The sequence below is a fragment of the Mus caroli genome, unplaced genomic scaffold (genome assembly GCF_978045245.1).
Source record: "Mus caroli unplaced genomic scaffold, Mus_caroli_1 scaffold_11, whole genome shotgun sequence".
Classification (NCBI taxonomy): domain Eukaryota; kingdom Metazoa; phylum Chordata; class Mammalia; order Rodentia; family Muridae; genus Mus; species Mus caroli.
Window position 1 is genome coordinate 61,772,054 of NW_028227266.1, and position 19,985 is coordinate 61,792,038.

A 19,985-nucleotide genomic window follows, 5' to 3' on the forward strand; every position below is an offset into this window, starting at 1 on the left:
ATATCACAGGGGTCTGCAAGTGTAAACAAGACAAAAATCGATTCCTCGGTGCCCTCAAATCAATCCCCAAAATGGCGAGGGCATCTGCTTTTGCTAAATTTTGTTTACATCGGCAGATTTGCCCTAATTGCGGTTGTTTATCTCTCATGGTCCCTGGGGCCCTAATCTCCCGATTACTAATACTTAACACTCATTTCACATCTAAAGCCACTTCTAATCCTCAACAGGTTTGGGGGGCTCTTAAAATTATTGAAGCCGCAGAGGCGGGAGCGGCAGCCTCTTTGTGAAAGGCCCATTTTCCTATCTACTACCAGCTGGGCCCAATCATCACCAGGGAGCGCCACACAAAGGTGCTAAAAGGCTCCTCCACAATGACTGCTGCTCCGCCGGGGATTGAGACGATGAAAAGGAGCTTTGATGGGAAATCTGAACAAGAGGCTAAAGCATCCCAGCCAAATAAAGTTACTGTCATAATCAAATGCTGTCAATCACCATGAAAATCCAATTAAAAAATGTCTCAGCACAGCCCTCTTAAGTGGAAAAATGTACCCTATTTATACAAATTTTGTCAACTCCACACCGATCCCACAATTAGAAAGTCCTGCTATTAATTGAATCCCCCCTCCCCCGCAACTTTAGACAGAGATGCAGGTCGCACTGAAGCCTTCCGAGGGAGCCAGGACAAACACAGGCTATTGGTGTACAATTAAGAGTTAATCGGGTTACATTTGAAAATTCCATTTTTATTTGTGTCAGGGGAACCTTTGCTCGAATAAATGAAGGGCTCCTATTCTGCAACTTCAGAATCAGTGACCGTTTATACGAAGCGAGCAGAGGAGTGGGAAGCAGGGTACAGGAAGAAACTAGTCCACACTCCAGCAAATGTCTCTCCGTAGACCAGGGCCTGATGTTTAATTCGAATCTTGAAAATTAAATAGAGGACGGAAGACCCAAATGTCTGCGCTGCCTTTCTGTAGTCTCTAAATGGCCATGTGAACCTCAAATTATCTGCAGACAGGTTTAGCAGCCCCCCCCCCCATAACTGTATCTGAAGCTGTACGACTCCCAGTCCCCAAAGGTCTCGCTCAAAACTGCTACAAATTAAAAAGCAAACAACCCATTAAACAAATCCAGCTGGCTACAACTGTAAACAGGAGGCTTCTCATATTTTCCTCCAGCCCCTGACATTCCTGGTTAGATGCATTAATAATTGATAAGAACTGCATCTATTTATCAGTGTTTTCTCACAGGGAAAACAAGTTTGCCACCTTCAACAGTAATTCCCAAGTCCTGGGGACTGGCTTCCAGATCTTTTTGTACCTTCAACAGCTAACCATTTCTGGGCTTCTGCAACCTGACCACTCTACCCTAAGCACTGGCACACGGGCGGTAGGCATCTGGTGTGCTGACTGATGGGGACCTCAGGCTCTCCTGCTATTTCATCGGAGAAGAGGGTGCCAGCCAGGAAGCCTCTTCTAGGCTCTGGCTTGCTAATGGTCTTTTGATTTGGAATTAATGGATGGAGGTGAACCCTCCAGTGGTCAAATGACAGTGGTGTAGAGAGTACCTGCCTGCCTAGTGCTACAGGCTGTTGTTCTCAATCCCAGGTAGGACTGAGACACTAACAACTGCTCTGCTGTTGTTGTACTGGCTTGTGAAAGGCTTTGAACACTCTCCTGTGAACACAGTGATGTTCTAGGAAGCTGACTGTACCTGAATGAGCTCTCCCAGCAGAGAGTGAAAGTTCAGGTCAGATTATGTGCGTTCGTTGAGGTGCCCTAACGTACAGAGTATGTCATACTTTCCAGGGATCAACTGTCCTTGGGTGAGCTTCTTCAGGGGACAATGTCATGTTTGTGTTCAGTGCTTCCTTTCCAGGAGTGTTTATTGACTGGGTTAGCAAGAATAGTGCAAGCAGCGAATGATCAACGGCGTTTAGCCTGACTGAGAGTCAAGGCCCGAGATAGGCACTGAATTATGAGACCATGCTCTTCCTTCAGCAAACTTACAATCTAGTTGGGGAAAAAAAAAATCCAGCTTCCCACTGGCTGCTCCTTCTAGACACCCAGGGTGCTGTAAAAGATCAAACAACACGACAGAACATCTCTGTCCCTGGCCAGGGCTGGCTGGAGGTGCTCCGTCTACTTAGAAGCTTCCATTTCTTAGAAGCTTTCATTTCTGACTCTGCACACACTGACTGGCTCTGGAAAGATCCGCATGTGCCAGGTACTGCTCAGAGTGAGGAGTGAGCCCTGCCAGGTGAACCTGCAGGAGGAGGATGGAGACCTTAAGAAGGTCGAGGGCTGCCTTCTAGGCTGGATACCACACCCAACAGCAGGACCTGGAGGCATCTCAGGGTACCCAATTTGGGGATGCAGGGTAACATTGCAGCTCCCTCAGCCCCCAGTAAATTGGATATGAAGAAAACAGGAGGCCAACCACTCCACCTACTACACCTACAATAACCCCTGTTCCTCAGGGCTATGACTGCAGCACTGCCATGTGCCTTCACAGGAGATGCTGTAAATCAAGATGTACTGCAGCTCATGTTCAAACAACTTCAGCCTTACACAGGGAACTCAGAGCTGTAACAAAGGATCAGACTAACCAGTGAGACGGCTCAATGGTTAAGGTGCTGCTAAGACTAACTTTCTGAGTTTTATGTCCAGGGTCCACGTACTGAGAAGGGATTCCTGAAAAGCTGTCCTCTGACCTCCATGTGTGTGCTGTGATGCTTGCACATACAACAAACAAACAGATAAATACAGGTAATGAAAAGTGAGAAAGGAATCTGACTGGAAGGACTGGGGAACGCTAGCCTCACCTGGAAACGAGCTGTCAAATCACCGTGGCTGCTGAGGCTGGGCCTTTTCCATCTGTATCTCTACATGTGCATGCTTCACACACACACACACACACACACACACACACACACACACACTTATCCTTTAAAGTCTCATAAAGAGACTAAGCAGGCACATCTAGAGAGCAAAGCCTGTTTGCTGGGGTTATAATCCAGAGTCTTGCTGAAGTGTTAATGTGTTATCAGAAATTCAAATGAAAACTGACTGATTTAGCGCTGTCTCAAGCACTCAGACAGTGGCTCTGGCGTTGTAATTCTATATAGTCACAGTGCGAACATGAGCTCTCCTGGAGGACTCCTGTGCATAAGCAAACACAAACACTACTTACTCCAATGGCCTTTGGAACCAGAGGAAAAAAAGATGCCATGGCTATCAGTTGGACTTTGTGAGGAGCCACTGCCATGTGACAAGGACTTTTGTGCTCAAAGGGGGCACGCAGCCAGGACTTCTGTCTGTAAATTCTGGGTGCCATAGCTAATGTGTGTAGGCAAAGTATAGAACCTAAGCAAAAATGAAGTCTACAAGGATGAGCCTGATGCTCAGGAACATGCTAAAAACAGGTTGTATGTGTCAGGTATGTTGGTACAGGTCTGTAATCCTGGGACTGGAACTAAGGAAGACCACAAGGAATGGGGAGGAGGAAGAAGAGGAGGAAAAAGAGAAAGGAAAATAACAGACATATTGCACTACTCAGGCAATAGTCAGATGTAGTGAATGGCATTCACGGTAACAAGAGCTTGCTAACTGTCCTTAGTATGTTGAAAAGTGTAGGTGCCCCCAGCACTCACATGGCCCCTGATTACCCAAGGTGCCCTTTGTGTCAACCAAGAGGACCCCCAGTCTCCGAGAGGAGACCCCCTGTCCTTCTTCAGCGTCCTTTACCTGCCTCATTGAAGCCCTGGTCAGCCCCTTTTCTTTTGGTATTTCTGGTTAATGAATGCTCTGACTACTGACATAGTGGAATAGAGATCATCTCACTTTGCCAAGCGCACTTCACCTTTCACAGTTATCAGAAGGTCTGTGTCTCACAGTGAAGACACTTGTGTGAATCCCAAAGTCACACCGGGGTCTGAGTGCAGAAGGGACCAAAATCCAGCATCCCTTCATTCTTTGAAAGGGACTGTGCAGATGTCTGATTTATCATAACTTTGATTAATTAGAATAACCGACCAAAGTATCTGAAAATGTAATTACAGATGGGTTCAGGCAAACAGAAATGCTACCAGTGACAATTTAATTTAGAGGAGTTAAAGAAGTTAGCATCTCTTTGCAAGTAATTAAATGTTTAAACAGGTTTTTCTGGAGCAGTTTGCTGTTTATTGGCCCCCAAACATCCCCCCACCCCCATACACAGAGCCTTCACAGAGAAATGAGACGCCTTATGTTTGCAGCTGGGCTCAGGGGGAGCAAACATCCAAAACTCATTGTGCTTATGGCTGCCTGAACCCTCCCCTAAGGCCGATGTCTGCTTCTTGTAGACCCCACCCCGCTGTGGGTTTACTGTTTACAGTGGTTCCTAAGCAAACTGTGACGTTCCCATCCCAAGCTGAGCCCCAGGTTGCTTCTTAGGAACACAAAAACCAAACTGGGGGAAGTGCTCACACAGGATGCCCTGTTCTAGAGTGCACAGGGCCATGCACGGGGGAAATGTGCAGAATGACAGGCGTTATTAGAACCTACAGAGAAAACCCATGTTTTTAAACAGTTACCGAAGCAGGACAGTAACAGCATAAAGACAATTTCTGTGCCAGCTTGTTTTTCTGAGATTCTCTCTCACTGAACGGCGAGAACAGATAATCACTATTAGTAAATCAAACTCCTCTGCAATATCCAGCTGTGCCTCACGCATTTACATACAGATAGAATGGGTATATGTTTTTAATATGTATGGGATCCGTACTTTTCCCACAGCCGAAGTGCGTGTTGCAAAGGAGGAGGAGAATGGGTTCAGATCAGCATGAGATAATAAAGTGGCCTCGATAAAGTATTAGCGAGCGATTGATCTCAAACCGGGACGCTGCTTTCTTCTGACCTGATTACTTACTATGCATAGATTCCATTAAATAGAGCTTAGACACGGGAAGCTCCAGGAAATGCTCTAAATGCATAGAAGGAAGGATCGCCACGCTGAACCCAGACTGTAACTGTGTGGGTGCCTGTGGCCCTCACCCGCCCGTTCCTGAGCTGTGACCCTCATTGGGGACAGGCTGGGAGGTTAAAGGGTTGCCTGACAGCTGGTGGGAGCCTGGCAAATCCCACGGGGAGGGAGGATGCTTCCTTTCCCTCCCCCACACCAAGTGCCCTCCCCGGGAGTGACTGCCTCCTCCTGAGCTGCTTGTCTGGCCCTGACAGGAAGCTGGAAAGAGCAGAATGCCAAGGTAGCCTGGGAGCTGAACAATCACTGAGGGTCATGGTCCCTTTGAAAAACTGGTGACAACTATGAATTCCTCTTTTCATGGAAAGAAAAAAATGCAAATCTCCACATGCCACACAGGATTCTGCATGTAATTTTGGGCTCTTCACAGATTTCCCTGGTCAACGGCCCCTGAGGTGGCACATCTCCGGACTTTACAGGTGAAGATATCGAAGTGCAAAGGGCAGGCCGTTTCTTTGGGGTGATACAGGGAAGGGCTGTGGCTCAGGTCCTTGTTAAGTCCCAGGCTGACCTTTGCTACCACAGAACCTAACGGGAGACAGTGCCTCACATACAATGTTTGTGGTTTGCAGATGCAAGCTGTTTACACAGCAACACTCTGCATTCTAGCTTCTTAAACATTTAAACAGACAATTTATATAGCAAAATAAGACCAGAACACCCATCTCACGTTGCTTTTCTGTACTCGAGTTTAAGGATCCAATGTAATATTTTGTCTCTTCTAATCTGATCTTTGACATGATGGAAACACTTCTCCACTGCCTTTGTAGTGTGTCCCCCTTTCAAATCCCACCATCTTTTTGGCTGGCAGAAGCTGACTGTGGCTGTCTGAAGCCTGCTGAAGGGTCTGTCTTGCACCTCCACAGTGTCTACTGCCTGGAAACGTTTTGTCGAGGTTTCCTGGCTACAGAGGTCAGGGTGCATCATGTGGTTCTTCAGTCGTGGGATCAAGATTGCAGGAGCAGAGAGACCTGGGGCCGTGTCTGATTGCCTGGCACGGCAGCATGCTGAGGACTCACGGCTGCCTGCATGGCTGGCTTTACTTCCTGAGGCTTAAAGCCGACTCCTGATTTCTGGTTTAGGCTCCTGATGCCTGAAGAAATCTGATGGCTCTCAGCACAAGTGACTTCCCTACAGTTGAGCAGGAAGTACATTTCAAGAGCCATCTTTTCAAGGACAGAGGTCTACACACAGGGTTTAGTGCTGCTTTGATAGAGAGGCAATGTTTTTAGAGCAACCCTGGAGTCCCTGCTGTAGAAGAGGAATTCTTCTAGTGACTGCCCAGCTGGTGATCCACTGCCCATGTGACCTCCACCTTTGAGGGTCTAGAATTCTATTAGGCCAAGGTCAAGGGGTTTCTGATTCAGCAGGCATTAGCTCAGTGGCTCTCAGCCTTCCTTATTCTGTGACCTTTACTACAGTCCCTTATGCTGTGGTGACCCACAACCATAAGATTATTTTCATTGCTATTTCAGAACTGTAATTTTGCTACTGTTATGAATCATAATGTAAATACCTGTGTTTTTTGATGGTCTCAGGTGACCCCTATGAAAGAATCATTTGACCCCCCAAAGGTGTCTCCACCCACAAGGGTGCTTTTCCTGTTCTGTCTTCTTTGCCTAGAATGGTCCCTTGAAAATTAATACAGTTCAACCTGTCCTTCAAAGGGGCTTTCCATACACTGCCCTCTCCACATAGCATGTCCCCTACCCACACAAGTCTACGTTGTTCCTGTAAAACTATTGCTTCATTCTAGCTGGGCACCTGGCCTGTACCCAGCAATGTGTGGTTTACTGCCCTTTAAAGCAGCTATTGGGTCAAGCACAGGACTCTGCTCATAGGGGTCCTTAAATATATCAATCCGATTATTCAGCAGGTTCTATGTCTCATAAGAGGGTGTGGAAGTTAATGATGAAAACTCTGAGTGTCTTATTATCTGTGTGTTGTATGTGTGTGTGTTATGTATTATCTGTGTATCTGTGTGTGTATGTGTTATCACCTGTGTGTGAGTGTGCCTAGCCCTTGGAGGCCAGGGATCCACACTGGATGGCCTCCTCTTTTTCATCCTATCTTATTGTTTAAGACAGGGTCTTGAAGTGAAAAATTCTAGTTTCTTTGGAAAGTCAGTTATGTCAAATGACGTTTGGTCGGGGCACACAGGTGAGAGGATGTCTTGCTGAGGCAAATGTGAGAGAATGTTTTCCTGAAGCAGACACAGGTGAAAGGATGTTTGGATATAGCAAACACATGAAAGGGCCTGTGATGAAGGAGTATAAACATGACCCCGCAGACTGTGGGAGAGGAGCACTGGCTACTTCATCATCCTTGGCTTGTTCTCCCTCACTATTCTTTGCTAACAACTCTCATGTATTGGTTTGCTTTACATAGCTTTGTTGAGCTCAACATTGAGAGAAACTCACCCAACGAGAACCTCACTCGTGAGGTTCCTGTGGCTGCCTGCCGCTTCTGCAGCCTCCGCTGGGTGGCCAGCCTGGTGTATTCTCCAGGCTTGAACTACAGCTGTTGGTTCCTGCCTGGTATCTGCCTGCCTAGAGGCCTGGTCTGCAGCTGCTGAGTCACATTTGGTGTTTGCAATGGGACTGAACTGCTGTCAAAGAAGACCAAGCTAACACCCAAAGAACTACTGCTGAGCAGGCCCACTTCCCCGTATCCTAATAACTCCTCTCTCCCACGGCTTCTGCTGGGTGCTGGGCTAGAGGAGAGGTTGAACCCTTATTAAAGTAGATTGCAAACAATTTATGCTTCCAGGGTCTCTCAAGGGACCTGGAGCTCATCAGGTGGCGGCCAGAGAGCCCCTCCTAGCATCCTCTTGTTCCCACTTCCAGCACCGGGATTATAGGTACATGCCATGGCCTGCTTTTAAATTTTACTTAGATATTTTTACTTGTATATGGTGTGTTTGTGTGGGGTGTGTATGTGTGCATGAGTGTGGGGATCAGAGAAGGACATCGGCTGTCTTCCTCTATTACTCCTTTGAGACAGGGTCTCTCACTTGAAACTCTCCTTTTTAGGTAGGCTGGCCGGTCGGCCAGTGGGCCAGTGATCTCCTGACACCTGGCTAGGGATCTGAACTCAAGTACTCATACAAACACAGTGAGCTCTTTAATTGCTGCCTGCCTTTCTTTTAAAAAGATTTCTTTTATAAAATTAAACTTATGTGTATGGATGCATTTCCTGTGTGTATGTCTGTGTATTACTTTCATGTCTGGTGCCCTCAGGGGTCGGAAGAGGGCACTGGCTCCCCTAGAACCAGAGTTACAGATGGTTTGTGAGCCACCATGTGGATGCTGGGAATTGAACCTGGCTGGGTTCTCTGAAAGAGCAGTGTGGTCTTAACCACTGAGCCACCTCTCCAGCGACTACGTACGTATGTATGTATGTATCATTGTGAGTTTATGTGCATCACATTCATGCAGGTGCCTACAGAGATTAGAGGGTGTTGGATCCTGTCTCTGGAGTTATGGGCAGTCGTGAATTGTCTGATATTAGGTTGGGAACTGACCTGGGTCCTCTAAGAGCAGTACACACTCTTAGCTGCTGAGCCATCTCCTGAGTACTGGAATTACAGCTATGGAGAAGCAACATGCCTAGTTTGAGTCCTGTCCACCAGAAAACTATGCCAACCATATTGCTTTTAGCCCTTAACATGCAAGCATTATGAAAATTCCTTGGTCCAGCTTCCTAAGACTTTTGCTTAGGGCATAAAACCAGCTATGTGCAAAACAACAGAGTAGAACTTAGTAGCTACACACTGAACTGTATTCTGAACCTGAGTGTTCTTTTTTGTTTGTTTGTTTGTTTGTTTGTTTTTTTCCAGACAGGGTTTCTATGTGTAGCCCTGGCTGTCTTGGAACTCACTTTGTAGACCAGGCTGGCCTCGAACTCAGAAATCCGCCTGCCTCTGCCTCCCGAGTGCTGGGACTAAAGGCGTGCGCCACCACGCCCGGCTTGAACCTGAGATTTTAATGGTCTGAATTAAACCTTGAGTTTCACATTTACTCTCCAGAATGACATGAATAACAATTTTAAAGCTGTATATTGGGTACCTGAGTCTGTAAAGTCATTCTACAAACACAGAGAGAGTCTGACACTGTTATGTGCATGGCCAGGTCCTGGGTCCCGGTGATCTGGCCTATCCATCTGAATTCATCATGATTTAGGCAGGGCCATGTGGGTTCCATCTGGAGCTCCATTTCCATCTGGAGTTCATGTGAGTTTCCCAAAGGCTGATTTGATAACTTTCGTATTTCCACAGGCTTCATCTTTGATTTTCTTCCTGTGACTTGGAGTGTTGGACCCATAGGGAAATTTTTGATAATTCTGTGGGACCCACAGCTGACACAGCTCAGGTCCAAGCCTCTGGTACCCTGCTGGCTGGAGTTCCTGTGCTTGAGACATAAACTGCGTGCTCTCTCCCTCCCCTTGCCCCCATTTTCCCAAAAGGAGCATGCTTGCACCACAGTGACAATGGGAGATGGGCTCTACAGTCCTTGCACTCCTGCTGAGGCCCGTGACTTCAGGTGGGAGCATCATCATAGGCCACAGGCAGAGAGGGTAAAGGAATAATCAAAGCCATTCATATGTTACAAGGAACAAAGACCTGGTTCCTTAAGATAGGACTCAGGCTCAAGATAAGGGGCAGCCCACGATTTTTCCAACTCCCTCTGGGTCCAGTTTTTACTCAGAAGCAGCCAGGGAGGTCCTGTCCTGCTGACCCCTGCACAGGACTCCCTATCACTTGTTACCTCTTCACCAATAAGGGTGAGCCTCACCTCCACTATACCTCGGGATAAATTCTGCCAAAATCTTAATGGTGAGTACAAGAGAAACTTAAGTACAGGACAGTGCTTCCTGTGAGTATGTTTTTTTCTTTATTTCTTAAAAATATATTTGTTGGGCTGGGGAGATGGCTCAGCGGTTAAGAGCACTGACTGCTCTTCCAGAGGACCTGAGTTCAATTCCCAGCAACCGCATGGTGGCTCACAACCATCTGTAATGGGATCTGATGCATTCTTCTAGTGTGTGTCTGTAGACAGCTGCAGTATACTCATATAAATAATAAATAAATAAATCTTTAAAAAATATATTTGTTAATTAATAAGGTAGGGTAGCAAAGTGGTAAGTGCCCACTTTCGAGCCTTGTCCTCATGACGGTGCCGCCTTCCTCAGGGGTGTTTCTTACTTACACACACATCCACATGCATTTATGAGTGCACACATGATCTGCAGGTGTCTTATTTATAAGTGACCAACTCACTGCAGCATCAAATATGCACTTACACACGGCTATCTATTTTATGAAACCCTACTTCTTTGTTTTAGTAGCTGAGCTCTCCAGTCATAGCACAATGATGACCCAGGTAAATGAGTCTCTGTTTCTAGAGCCTGCTCCAGGCTTTCTCAGTTGTGACTAACTGCAAGAACTCCCAAACCATCAGAGACCAAAACAAACGAAACCCAATAACAAACAGACAACAAAGCCCCCCAAACCACTTAAAGAGCAAACCAACAAAACCCCCACCCCTCATCTTTAGTCTGTCCATGAAACCCACAGATACTAAGTTCAGAGGTTTTGGGGATGAGTTTTTAACTTGAAGCTTTTAGGGGAAGTGAGAGCTAGCCTAGTGTGCCTTGAATGAGCAATGCACTGCAGGTGACACCAGAGGCGCATGCATGCGTTGTGTGAGGGCGGACTCTGTGGCTCACAGAAGGCTGGTGCTTAGAAGGAAATCCCACCATGGGTGAGTTGCACCTTGTTTAACAAGGCTGAGGCTGGCTCTGAGGGCCTCACCTGGCAATGGGAAGCAACACTCAAGTACCAGGTAGTGCAGGCTAAACTCACTGCTCCTAATGCTCCATCCCAGCACCGCTCTAACAGCTTGCACTGTCAGATCACACTCAGCTGGAATGAATGACCATTTGGGAATTGAAAGGGAGCATCTCTGTTCCTTTCCCTGCTCACTGCAAACTATCATTTGCAATCAAAGCAACCTTGCCTTGGAGCTGGGGACAAAGCACCAGCCATCAGCAGGATCTGTTTCTGAGGAAAGAGCAGAGATTCTCACTACATTGATCTCATTTCACTCTACGTGAAACCAAGACAACCCCTCCCCACAACACACACACACACAGACACACAGACACACAGACGCACAGAGACACACACGATTCTCGAAGGACTGCCCTACACACTACAACTGTCTTGTTTCCTGGCTGGGACTTCTGAAAGGCAGCCCCAGCAAGTGTGACCCTTGGATGAAGCAGATGAAGAGAGATCTGCATGAAGCTTCAAAATGGTGGTTTTTTTTTTTTTTTTTTTCAAACATGAAACTTAAATCCAAGGGTCTGAGCTTCAGAAATACCTACCCAGGGCTGGGGATCTGTCAGCAGGAGAGGGCTTGTTCAGTATTCATGAGACTCTAGTTTCAGGATCCAGCATGGAAAGAAAACAAAAACCCTACCCAATAAAGTAATGCTGACTTTCTAGCCTGTGGGTTTAAAAAAAAAATGTCCTGGTTTTAGGGAGGGTGGGACTGGGGACAGTGTTACGTATCACAGGCTGGCCTCACAATCCTTGTGTGGCTGAGGATAATCTTCAACTTTTGATCCTCCTGCTTCTACCTCTCAAATGCCACCATCACAGGTATGTGTCACCATGCTAGGTGGTCAGGTGCGATTGATGGATCCCAGGGCTCTGAGCATGCTAGGGCAAACGCTTTACCAAGTGGACCACAGCTGCAGCCCTTCATGTGGGGCTCTGCTGTAATGTCAACCATAAGCACGGAACTGGAGAACTCTAGTGCAGCAGAGAAGACTCACTCACCATCAGCTCCTCAGGCGCCGGTCTCTCCTTGGGCTGCTTCCTCATGCTGCAGGAGGAAGACAAAAGAGCCTCATTCATATGGTTTTTTTAATTCCAATATCTACTGTGGTTTCTGCTGAAAGTCTACAATCCACCAGCTCAATGCTTGTCCAAATTACTAACACATGGTTCCTGTCTTATGCTGGCCTTGAATCAATCTCTTATTAAAATTACTGTTGAGGGAGTTGGAGAGATGACTCGGCAGTTAAGAGTACCGACTATTCTTCCAGAGGTCCTGAGTTCAATTCCCAGCAACCACATGGTGGCTCACAACCATCTGTAATGAGATCTGATGTCCTCTTCTGGTGTGTCTAAAGAGAGCTACAGTGTACTCACATACATAAAATACTGTAACTTTATTTTTTAAAGATTTATTTATTTTATGGGTGTTTTGCCCACATGCAGGTATGTGTAGCTCGTGTGTGCCTGAGCCCACAGAGGTCAGATCCCGTGGGATTGGAGTTACAGGCAGTTGGGAAGTACTTACTACGTGGCTGCTGGGAACTGGACTCAGATCCTCTGCAGGATCAAGTGCTCCTCAGCACCGAGCCACGCCCCTGGCCCTGTAATCCTGTTTGTGAAATCATTGTGAAAGGAGCAGCGACATTCTCGTCCTGACTCAGCTGTCAGCTTATTTCAATCTTACATTCAGGGAATTATATAGTTCTATTTTGGTCTTTGGGAAGGCACGTGAGAAAACACTCCTTGGTTCTGGCATTCAATGCCGAGCTATAAATAAAGGGCAGAAGTGCAGACAATACTACGGGCCACAGATGGCTCCCGACACGTCCTCTTGACTTGCACTTATTTTAGCTAAAATGCAAGGTGATAATTCATTTCACAGCTACAAGACAGTTAGGCTTATTTACGCCCCTTAAAGAACCACATTCCTCATGCAAACTGTTTCTTGACTTCCCTTCAATAGCTATAATTAGTAGCAGTTGCCTCTACCTCGCTATTCGATGAAGGACCAAAAATGGTACAGAGGTGAGTGTGGGCAGCTCCTTACCTGTGGCCATGTGCATTTGTGAGGTGAAGTCATGGAAAGAGATTGCTGCATTTGCTGACAGTATTTTTTTTAAAATAGATTTAATGATTGTTTGGTAACCAAGAAATATACCGAAGACCCATTAATGACAAACATCGAGGCCTTTTCCTTCCTTGTAAATTATCAATGCCGTATCTGTTAGCAAGTGACTCAGGCTGTGTGGACAGTGGAGTCCATAACAGTCCTGACCTGACATCCCACAGTAGCTGTATCTCTTGGGAAAACACGGCTACTACCCACCATCACTTCTGTATTGGCTGACATCTGTGGAGGTGGTAAGGAAGCCTCATGCACTGTTCTCCTGTTTGCCCAGTCTGCCCCACCTCCAGGCTGGTCTCAGACCACACAGAGAGCACACAGATGTTGGAAACCCATCCTCTCTGCAATGCCCCGGACCTGGGCTCCAGGCAGCCTGGCACAGCAGGCTGATCCTCAGTTTCTGCATAAAGTGGGGCGTGATAGACTTCTGAGTGTTTTCAGGAATTACATGTATTGGAAATTAAGAGGTTAATCTGTTTCTGGACAAGGGCTCTATCAAACAGTTTTAACGAGCTTCAAGAGCTCATGGGTCCAGTGTTTAATTAATAAGCATTTGCCCCCAGTATGGCACGCTTTGGAAACAAAAGATTAGTTTTTAAAAGCTACAGAATATGATGTAAGTATTTTAAGTAAATAGAAACAATTACAATTTTTAGATCGGGGGAAATTTTCTTCCTCATTTTTTTCTGGTGGAATATAAACTGTACGAGACATTTTCATTAAGAGGTAACATATTACACTCAGTCAAAAAGGTGATAAAGCTTGACATTTATATTAAGGAATATTTCTTGGTTTCACTTTTGTGTAGCCATCAGATGGATCATGTGGGGGAGGGGACAGTGCACAGCCATTCCAGTGGAGCAAGGACTCTGCTGCGGCCCACCCCACCTTGTACTGCCCCAGAGCAAGGCTTCTGGCAGAGGCTCCTGTGTACCTTGCGAGGAAGGGGAATGGAGGGAGAGGAGCTGGGGAGTTACAGAGTTTCAGAATGTTAGGTGTGTCTTGCCTCCTCCTCTGAAGATCACCATTCCAGTGTCCCTAATTGCCTCACCTCTCTGGGGTAATTCCCCATGCTGGGGTGAGCCAGAGGGCAGTAGAGCAACTGGCCTCCTGAGGCCATGCCACAGAGGTCCAGCAGGACTGGGGAGAAGGTGAAAGGGCTAATAAAAGAAAGATGTGTCCTGTCAGGAGGAAAACTGCAGAAGGCTGGAAAAGAACCCTGGGTTGAAAATTGTTTCTTTAGGGTAAAACGGTGAGGCCGGTGAGGTCGGAAGGCCGTGCCTCGAGGCTCCAATGCCCACTCCTGCATTTCCTCCGTGTCCGTCCAGGGTTGGAGAGGGCTTAACAAAGGGCTCTGAAATACCAAACTTGACTGAGATTTGACTAAATTGTGTTTAAAATACACATGAAGATAAATCATTTACTGGGAATCACATGAATTAATGTACTACTGCTTTTGTAAGTAACGGCAGTTTTATGGATGAACTGAGGTTACATTAACAAAAAAGCTTCATAGGGGCTACAAAATGATGTATTTTGGGGGAAGAAAAATCAAAGAGGCTTCTCAGTTTATTAAGACGGGGGGGGGGGCACCTCTAAATTATGTTCACAATCCTGTGTGTAAGTAACATTTACATAATTTAAACAATTCCTTGGCTTTGTTGCCCTAGCTGCCCAAGGCCCCTGAAGTCCCTCCCATCTCCAAAAGGAAGCAGGGAGAGTCACAAGGTCTCTGAGAGCCTTGGAGTTAATGGCATGTATCATTTACATTGAGGGCACAGGGGTTTGTAAAAGGGGGTGTGAGTGTGGGGGTGGTGGGGTGGTAGGGGTGGTGGGGTGGGGGTGGGATGTAGGGGGCTTGGGGTGGGGGTGGTGCTCACCACTGAGTGATGAAATGTACAAACGGCTCCGAGAACTCTCCAAGCGGAAGGACCGGCGAATCCTGGGAGGGAGGAGGAAACAGTCACCCAAAGTCACAGACTGCTTTTTTTCTTCCTCTTCCACCCACCGAGGAGGAGCTGGAATGGCATAAGGCCTCATCCAATTAAAAGGACTGGCTGAACCCTCCTCCACACAGTGAGGTAAAGATGCCAAATTTCAAGGCACACACATTTTATGATGGTGAGAAACAGAGAGCAGAGAGGGAGGGGTGGGGGGAAAAGGACAATGATAGCCACGGGGTAGGAAGGAAGGTAGGGAAAGTGTAAATGAGAAATTAATGATTATTTAAGTAACACACAAATGGTCTTGTAATTAACAAAGAGCCGGGAAATTATTCTTGTTTTGACCTTTGTTTCTTTTCCTGGGTTTGCTGTTTATCTACACCTTCCTGTTATTTACATTTTATTTGTATATTTCACTGCTCTTATCTGCTTGCCCCTTGCTGTATATTTATTTGCATTGTGTTTTCTGCTTGCTTATTTATTTGTTTTAATTTAAAGACGGACACTTTGTAGGGTAAGTTGTTTCCTAAGAAGGAATTTCATCCGTTCTGACAGTCTGGGCCAACTGTTGTGTCAGGAAGCCCGTGAATTGGGGACATAATGAGAAACTCCCACCTCCATGACCAGACAAAAAAATCAGGGGTTGCATTAGGAGCAACTCAGAAAGAGCAGGAAGCTACACAGCGACAAATGACTGAGCTTCGTGACCCAGGGAGAGACCCCCATTGCCATTCGCAGAGGAAGGCTTTAAGAATTTAGGAGTTTTTCCACGAGTGACAGAGAGCGCTGCTGTGTTTATAGCGTGGCAGCTCAGGATGTAATGAAATTACACTGCAGAGTACTTCAACAGTCATCTCATTAGGCCTACAGTTGGAACAAGAGAGTCACATAAAGTAGGCAGCTGCAAATGACTCTGTTCTCATCCATTCTCATTTGCTATTAAAAATACCTTTCGGCGCCTCTTTCCCTCCCTGACACCCCTACACAAAGTGCCCTGCAAAGTATGATACATGCACCTATTTAAATTAACAAAGGAATGACTTATTTTAATCTCACTGCGCTTTGGAGTGCTTTGGCCATTTGGATGAGCAATATATCATTACATACAACCTTCCAGCGCTGCAGGCTAGGAACTCAGAGTATGCAGCATTTGGTGGGAGCCAAACAATTTCTCTAGCACACAACTGTGTCAAATGCATGCATGTATTCATTATGGAGAACGAGAGGAAATAGCTTTGATGTAGTGGAAAGCAGAAGAAGATAAGGCACCTCTGCACTCCGAGTGTCATTATCAATGGTGGCAGATAGACACAACCGCACAGCCTCCTATGTGATTAGTAAATATACATATAATTGCTGTGGCCAATTATCAGAAAAATGAGATCGGTAATTACAAGACAGAAAATTAACTAGAACTCTTATTAAGGCTTTGTTTCCAATTCAAACACTTTGGAAACTGCTGGAAAATACAATTAAATCAAAAGGAACTGAGGGGGCCAAGGCCGCCAAAAAAAAAAAAAAAGAAAAAAAAAAGTGTGCGTGAGAAGGTGAGCACGGTCCATCTTGGCTTTTGCATGTGTGCACTGAATTTATTCATCCAATGATAGCAAAAGGGGAGGGGACGGCGGCGGCCGCCGTTCCAAATTTGAAATTGTCACCAGTAGAGGAAACCTTCCAGGAGGACAGAAAACAAAGGACAGGGGTGAGAAATAAAACCTCCTCAGCTTCAGAGCACCACTCACAGGCAACGCCCAGAGCAGGGTGAAGCAGTTACTCAAAGGGCGCAAGACCCACAGTAACAAGACCAGACCTCAGCAACACCTCTGTAACATGGCCACAGAAGCCCCATTGGTTTGAAAAGCAAAAATAAAGCTTGGTATCAATTTAAGACCTGGTCTGTTCTGAGGAAAGCCACCTATCATCTTCTCTCTCTCTCTCTCTCTCTCTCTCTCTCTCTCTCTCTCTTTCCTGGGTCAAGAACTGACATTTTAGCTGGGCATGGTGGCACAAACTTTCAGTCCCAGTGTGTAGAAGGCAAGATGGTTCTCCCGAGTTCGAGGACAACCTGGTCTACATAGTAATTTCCTAAACAGTCAGGACTACATAGTGATATACTGGCCCCAAAAAATTAAAAAAAGAAAAAGAAAAAAGAAAACTCAGAAATGACAGTTTTGCATCTTCAACAGCTGTGAGTGAGAAGGCAGGTAAAAGCTGAGGATGCAAACTTTACAAATTCTCATCTGTGAAGAAGCACCGTCTCTGCATGGGCCTTTTCTTTCTTAGATGTGCTTGTAGGGCCAACTGTCTGAGTGGCCATTGCTTAACTGACTTACAAGGTCTTTTTCTCTGGAGGCCTGGCTGGCCCTGAACTCAAAGAGATCTTCCTGCCTCTGCGTCATGAGTGCCGGGATTAAAGGCGTGCAGAGCCACATTCTACCCAGTAGTTGCTTTCCAACTCAGTATTGAGGAAAATAAAGCTTGATATCTTAATGTGGCTGAATATTTACCAAGACGGTTAAACTTCTGGACTGGATTTCTACAAAGATCTTGTATAAAGCATGATGCTAATGTAGCCTTTGCTGCAAGGTGGGATGTCAAGAAAAAGTCACTTATGACTCAGAGACCTGGCAGCCTGAGGAAGGGGTCACTTTAACACAGCAGAAGGAAAATGAGACATGTAGCATCTTATGTGGATATTTAATTTTATTTAAGACCTAATATTATGGCCTGTTACATGTCTCATATTATAAAACTATGGAACACCGGGTGGTAGACGTGAATAATTTATTTTACTTCTGACAACAGCAGCCCATGTTGACTTTGGAGAGCCGCAGAGAGCAGATTCTCATCTCAGTGGGGGCTAGAAGAAATCACTCATCAGAGATGTGTGGGGGACAATCTAATCTCAAGTGCACGCCATCAGATATTTCTTTTTCATTTTAAAACCCACATCTCTTGCATGCTTCAAGGAGACCTATTCTGAGAATCAGAGGGCTGGCTAGAGGGTGGTGGAGAAAACAGGCAAGGCTGACCCTGGAGACTTCGTGTTCCACAGAAGCAGCTGTTAACATACAAGAGAGCAGCGTGCTAACAGTCTGCCAACAGTCATACTGCTGAAGAGATGCTTTCAAGAGCATGAATAATAAGAATAATAAGAATAAGAATAAGAAGTAGTAGTAATAGGCAGTAGTAGTAGTTTGTATAGCTCAGGATGAGAAAGGCCTCTAAGAACAGGTCTATCTTGTTATTTTGTTCAAAGTTTAGGGAAGGAGCAAGGACACATACTAAAAATTAGGCTCTGGCTTCCTGAGGGTCCACCGGAAGGGGAAGCATCTCAGCATCGTGGGACTGACGGGGACTGGGGACTGAGACCCACTGAGGGGTGGGGTGAGGAGTCAGAGACTCCAGTAAAGCACATGTTGCTACATCCAAATGTCCTCTGGGAACAGGGCTCGGGCAAGAAGAAGACATGCATTTGGAAACAGACATGTTGACTGAGGAAGCCGGTACTCTAAATGTCTCAAGTTCTGGTGGAAACTGGGAAGAATGGGTAGTGGTGGAGCACGCCTTTAGTCCCAGCACTCGGGAGGCAGAGACAGGTGGATTTCTGAGTTCAAGGCCAGCCTGGTCTACAAAGTGAGTTCCAGGACAGCCAAGGCTACACAGAGAAACCCTGTCTTGGTGGGGAGCGGGGAAGAATGGGTCATAGAAGCCTTTAGGCCCTGGGTTCTGGATGTTACCCCGAGGGCTTTCTTGTAAACATCTAAGCAGGAAGGTCTGGACTGCAGGAGCGGGCACAACCTAAGCCAAAACATTTAACCTGAGATTGAATCCCAAAACAACTTTAGAATCCTGCTAAGGACCACAAACTGGATCCTGCCACCGAGCAGGTAACTGCTAAATGACTGACAGCAGCCACCACGAGGCATTTCAGTAAGCAGTTCTCAGCATACAGGGGTGGCATGTGTGTGTGTGTGTGTGTGTGTGTGTGTGTGTGTATGTCTGCCAATCTCAGAGGCTTCATAACTATCTGGTCAGCCCTTCTGCTGAACAACCAAACACGGGCAGGCCGCACACCAGAACAGCGAAGGACACTGGGAACAAAGTTTGAATGACGCCTTTGCCTTGTGAGTAATGAACAGTTCAGAGAGGTCAACCCATTACAACCCAAACTGTTTAATTATTAATTATGCACAATCTCTGAGCAAAGGGACAAGTCTGGAATGTTTAATGTGTGCTAACTTCAACTGGACTCTCTCTCTGGGTATTTTGTTATTAGCACTTGTCAGCAAGGTACTCAGGCATTAAAACAAAGGCAAGCAGCAGAAAATCGTGTATGTGTGTGTGATCGTGTGTACCTGCATACTAACTGAGGTGGAAGAACTACAGTTGCTGCCAGATCACACAGTTAAGTCTTCCAATGAGCAAACTTGTGACCGACTACAAGGGCAGGAAGGGCAGATATTCCATATACAGAAAGCACAAATAAGAAAAGGCTTTTGAGGCAACCGAAGAGGGGGTCACTTTTGTAAAAGAATATCCGGTTTGAAAACCATGTTTCTTGGCTTTAAGGATCACCATATGGCTGGAATCGGAATGCTTTTCCAGAGGTTTGGTTCCCAGCACTGCACGCTCACAACTGCCTGCAACCCCAACTCCAGGGGATCTGATGCCCTCTTCTGTCCTCCATGGGCACTGCACTCATATGCATCCACCTACATGCAGACATGCACACACATGCATACAATTTAAAAAGTAAAAATAAATCTTTGAAAGGACCTGTACATTAATTTTTACCTCCTGTCCCCACAAATAATCACGTGTCTGAATAAGGTCAGGGCCCACATCTGTGTGTGCTCATGTTGGAGTCCTGGTTGCTTTACTGTGTTTGACTTATGGGAGTTTTAAGTGGGAAGTAGGGATCTTTATTCTCTCCAACTGCATGAGAATCTAAAACCATATTAGGTGAGAACTCTCAAAAAGAAAAAACTATTTTAAAAAAAACTCGCAGGAAGCTGAAATTCTTAGACCCTGGCGTTGTCACAACTGGCAA

General features: G+C 46.1%; 1 protein-coding gene across 2 annotated transcripts in view; it reads right to left on the minus strand.

Annotated features, from left to right (window-relative positions):
* The window catches only part of Map2k5 (mitogen-activated protein kinase kinase 5), a 214,873-nt gene that overhangs the window by 19,346 nt on the left and 175,542 nt on the right, over nt 1–19,985 (minus strand). For both annotated transcript variants that reach the window (XM_021172645.1, XM_029481666.2), the window contains 2 exons: nt 14,870–14,931; nt 11,864–11,909 (listed from right to left, as the gene is read on the minus strand). In XM_021172645.1, the coding sequence (XP_021028304.1) occupies nt 11,864–11,909; nt 14,870–14,931 (108 nt within the window). The remainder of the gene's footprint in view (nt 1–11,863; nt 11,910–14,869; nt 14,932–19,985) is intronic.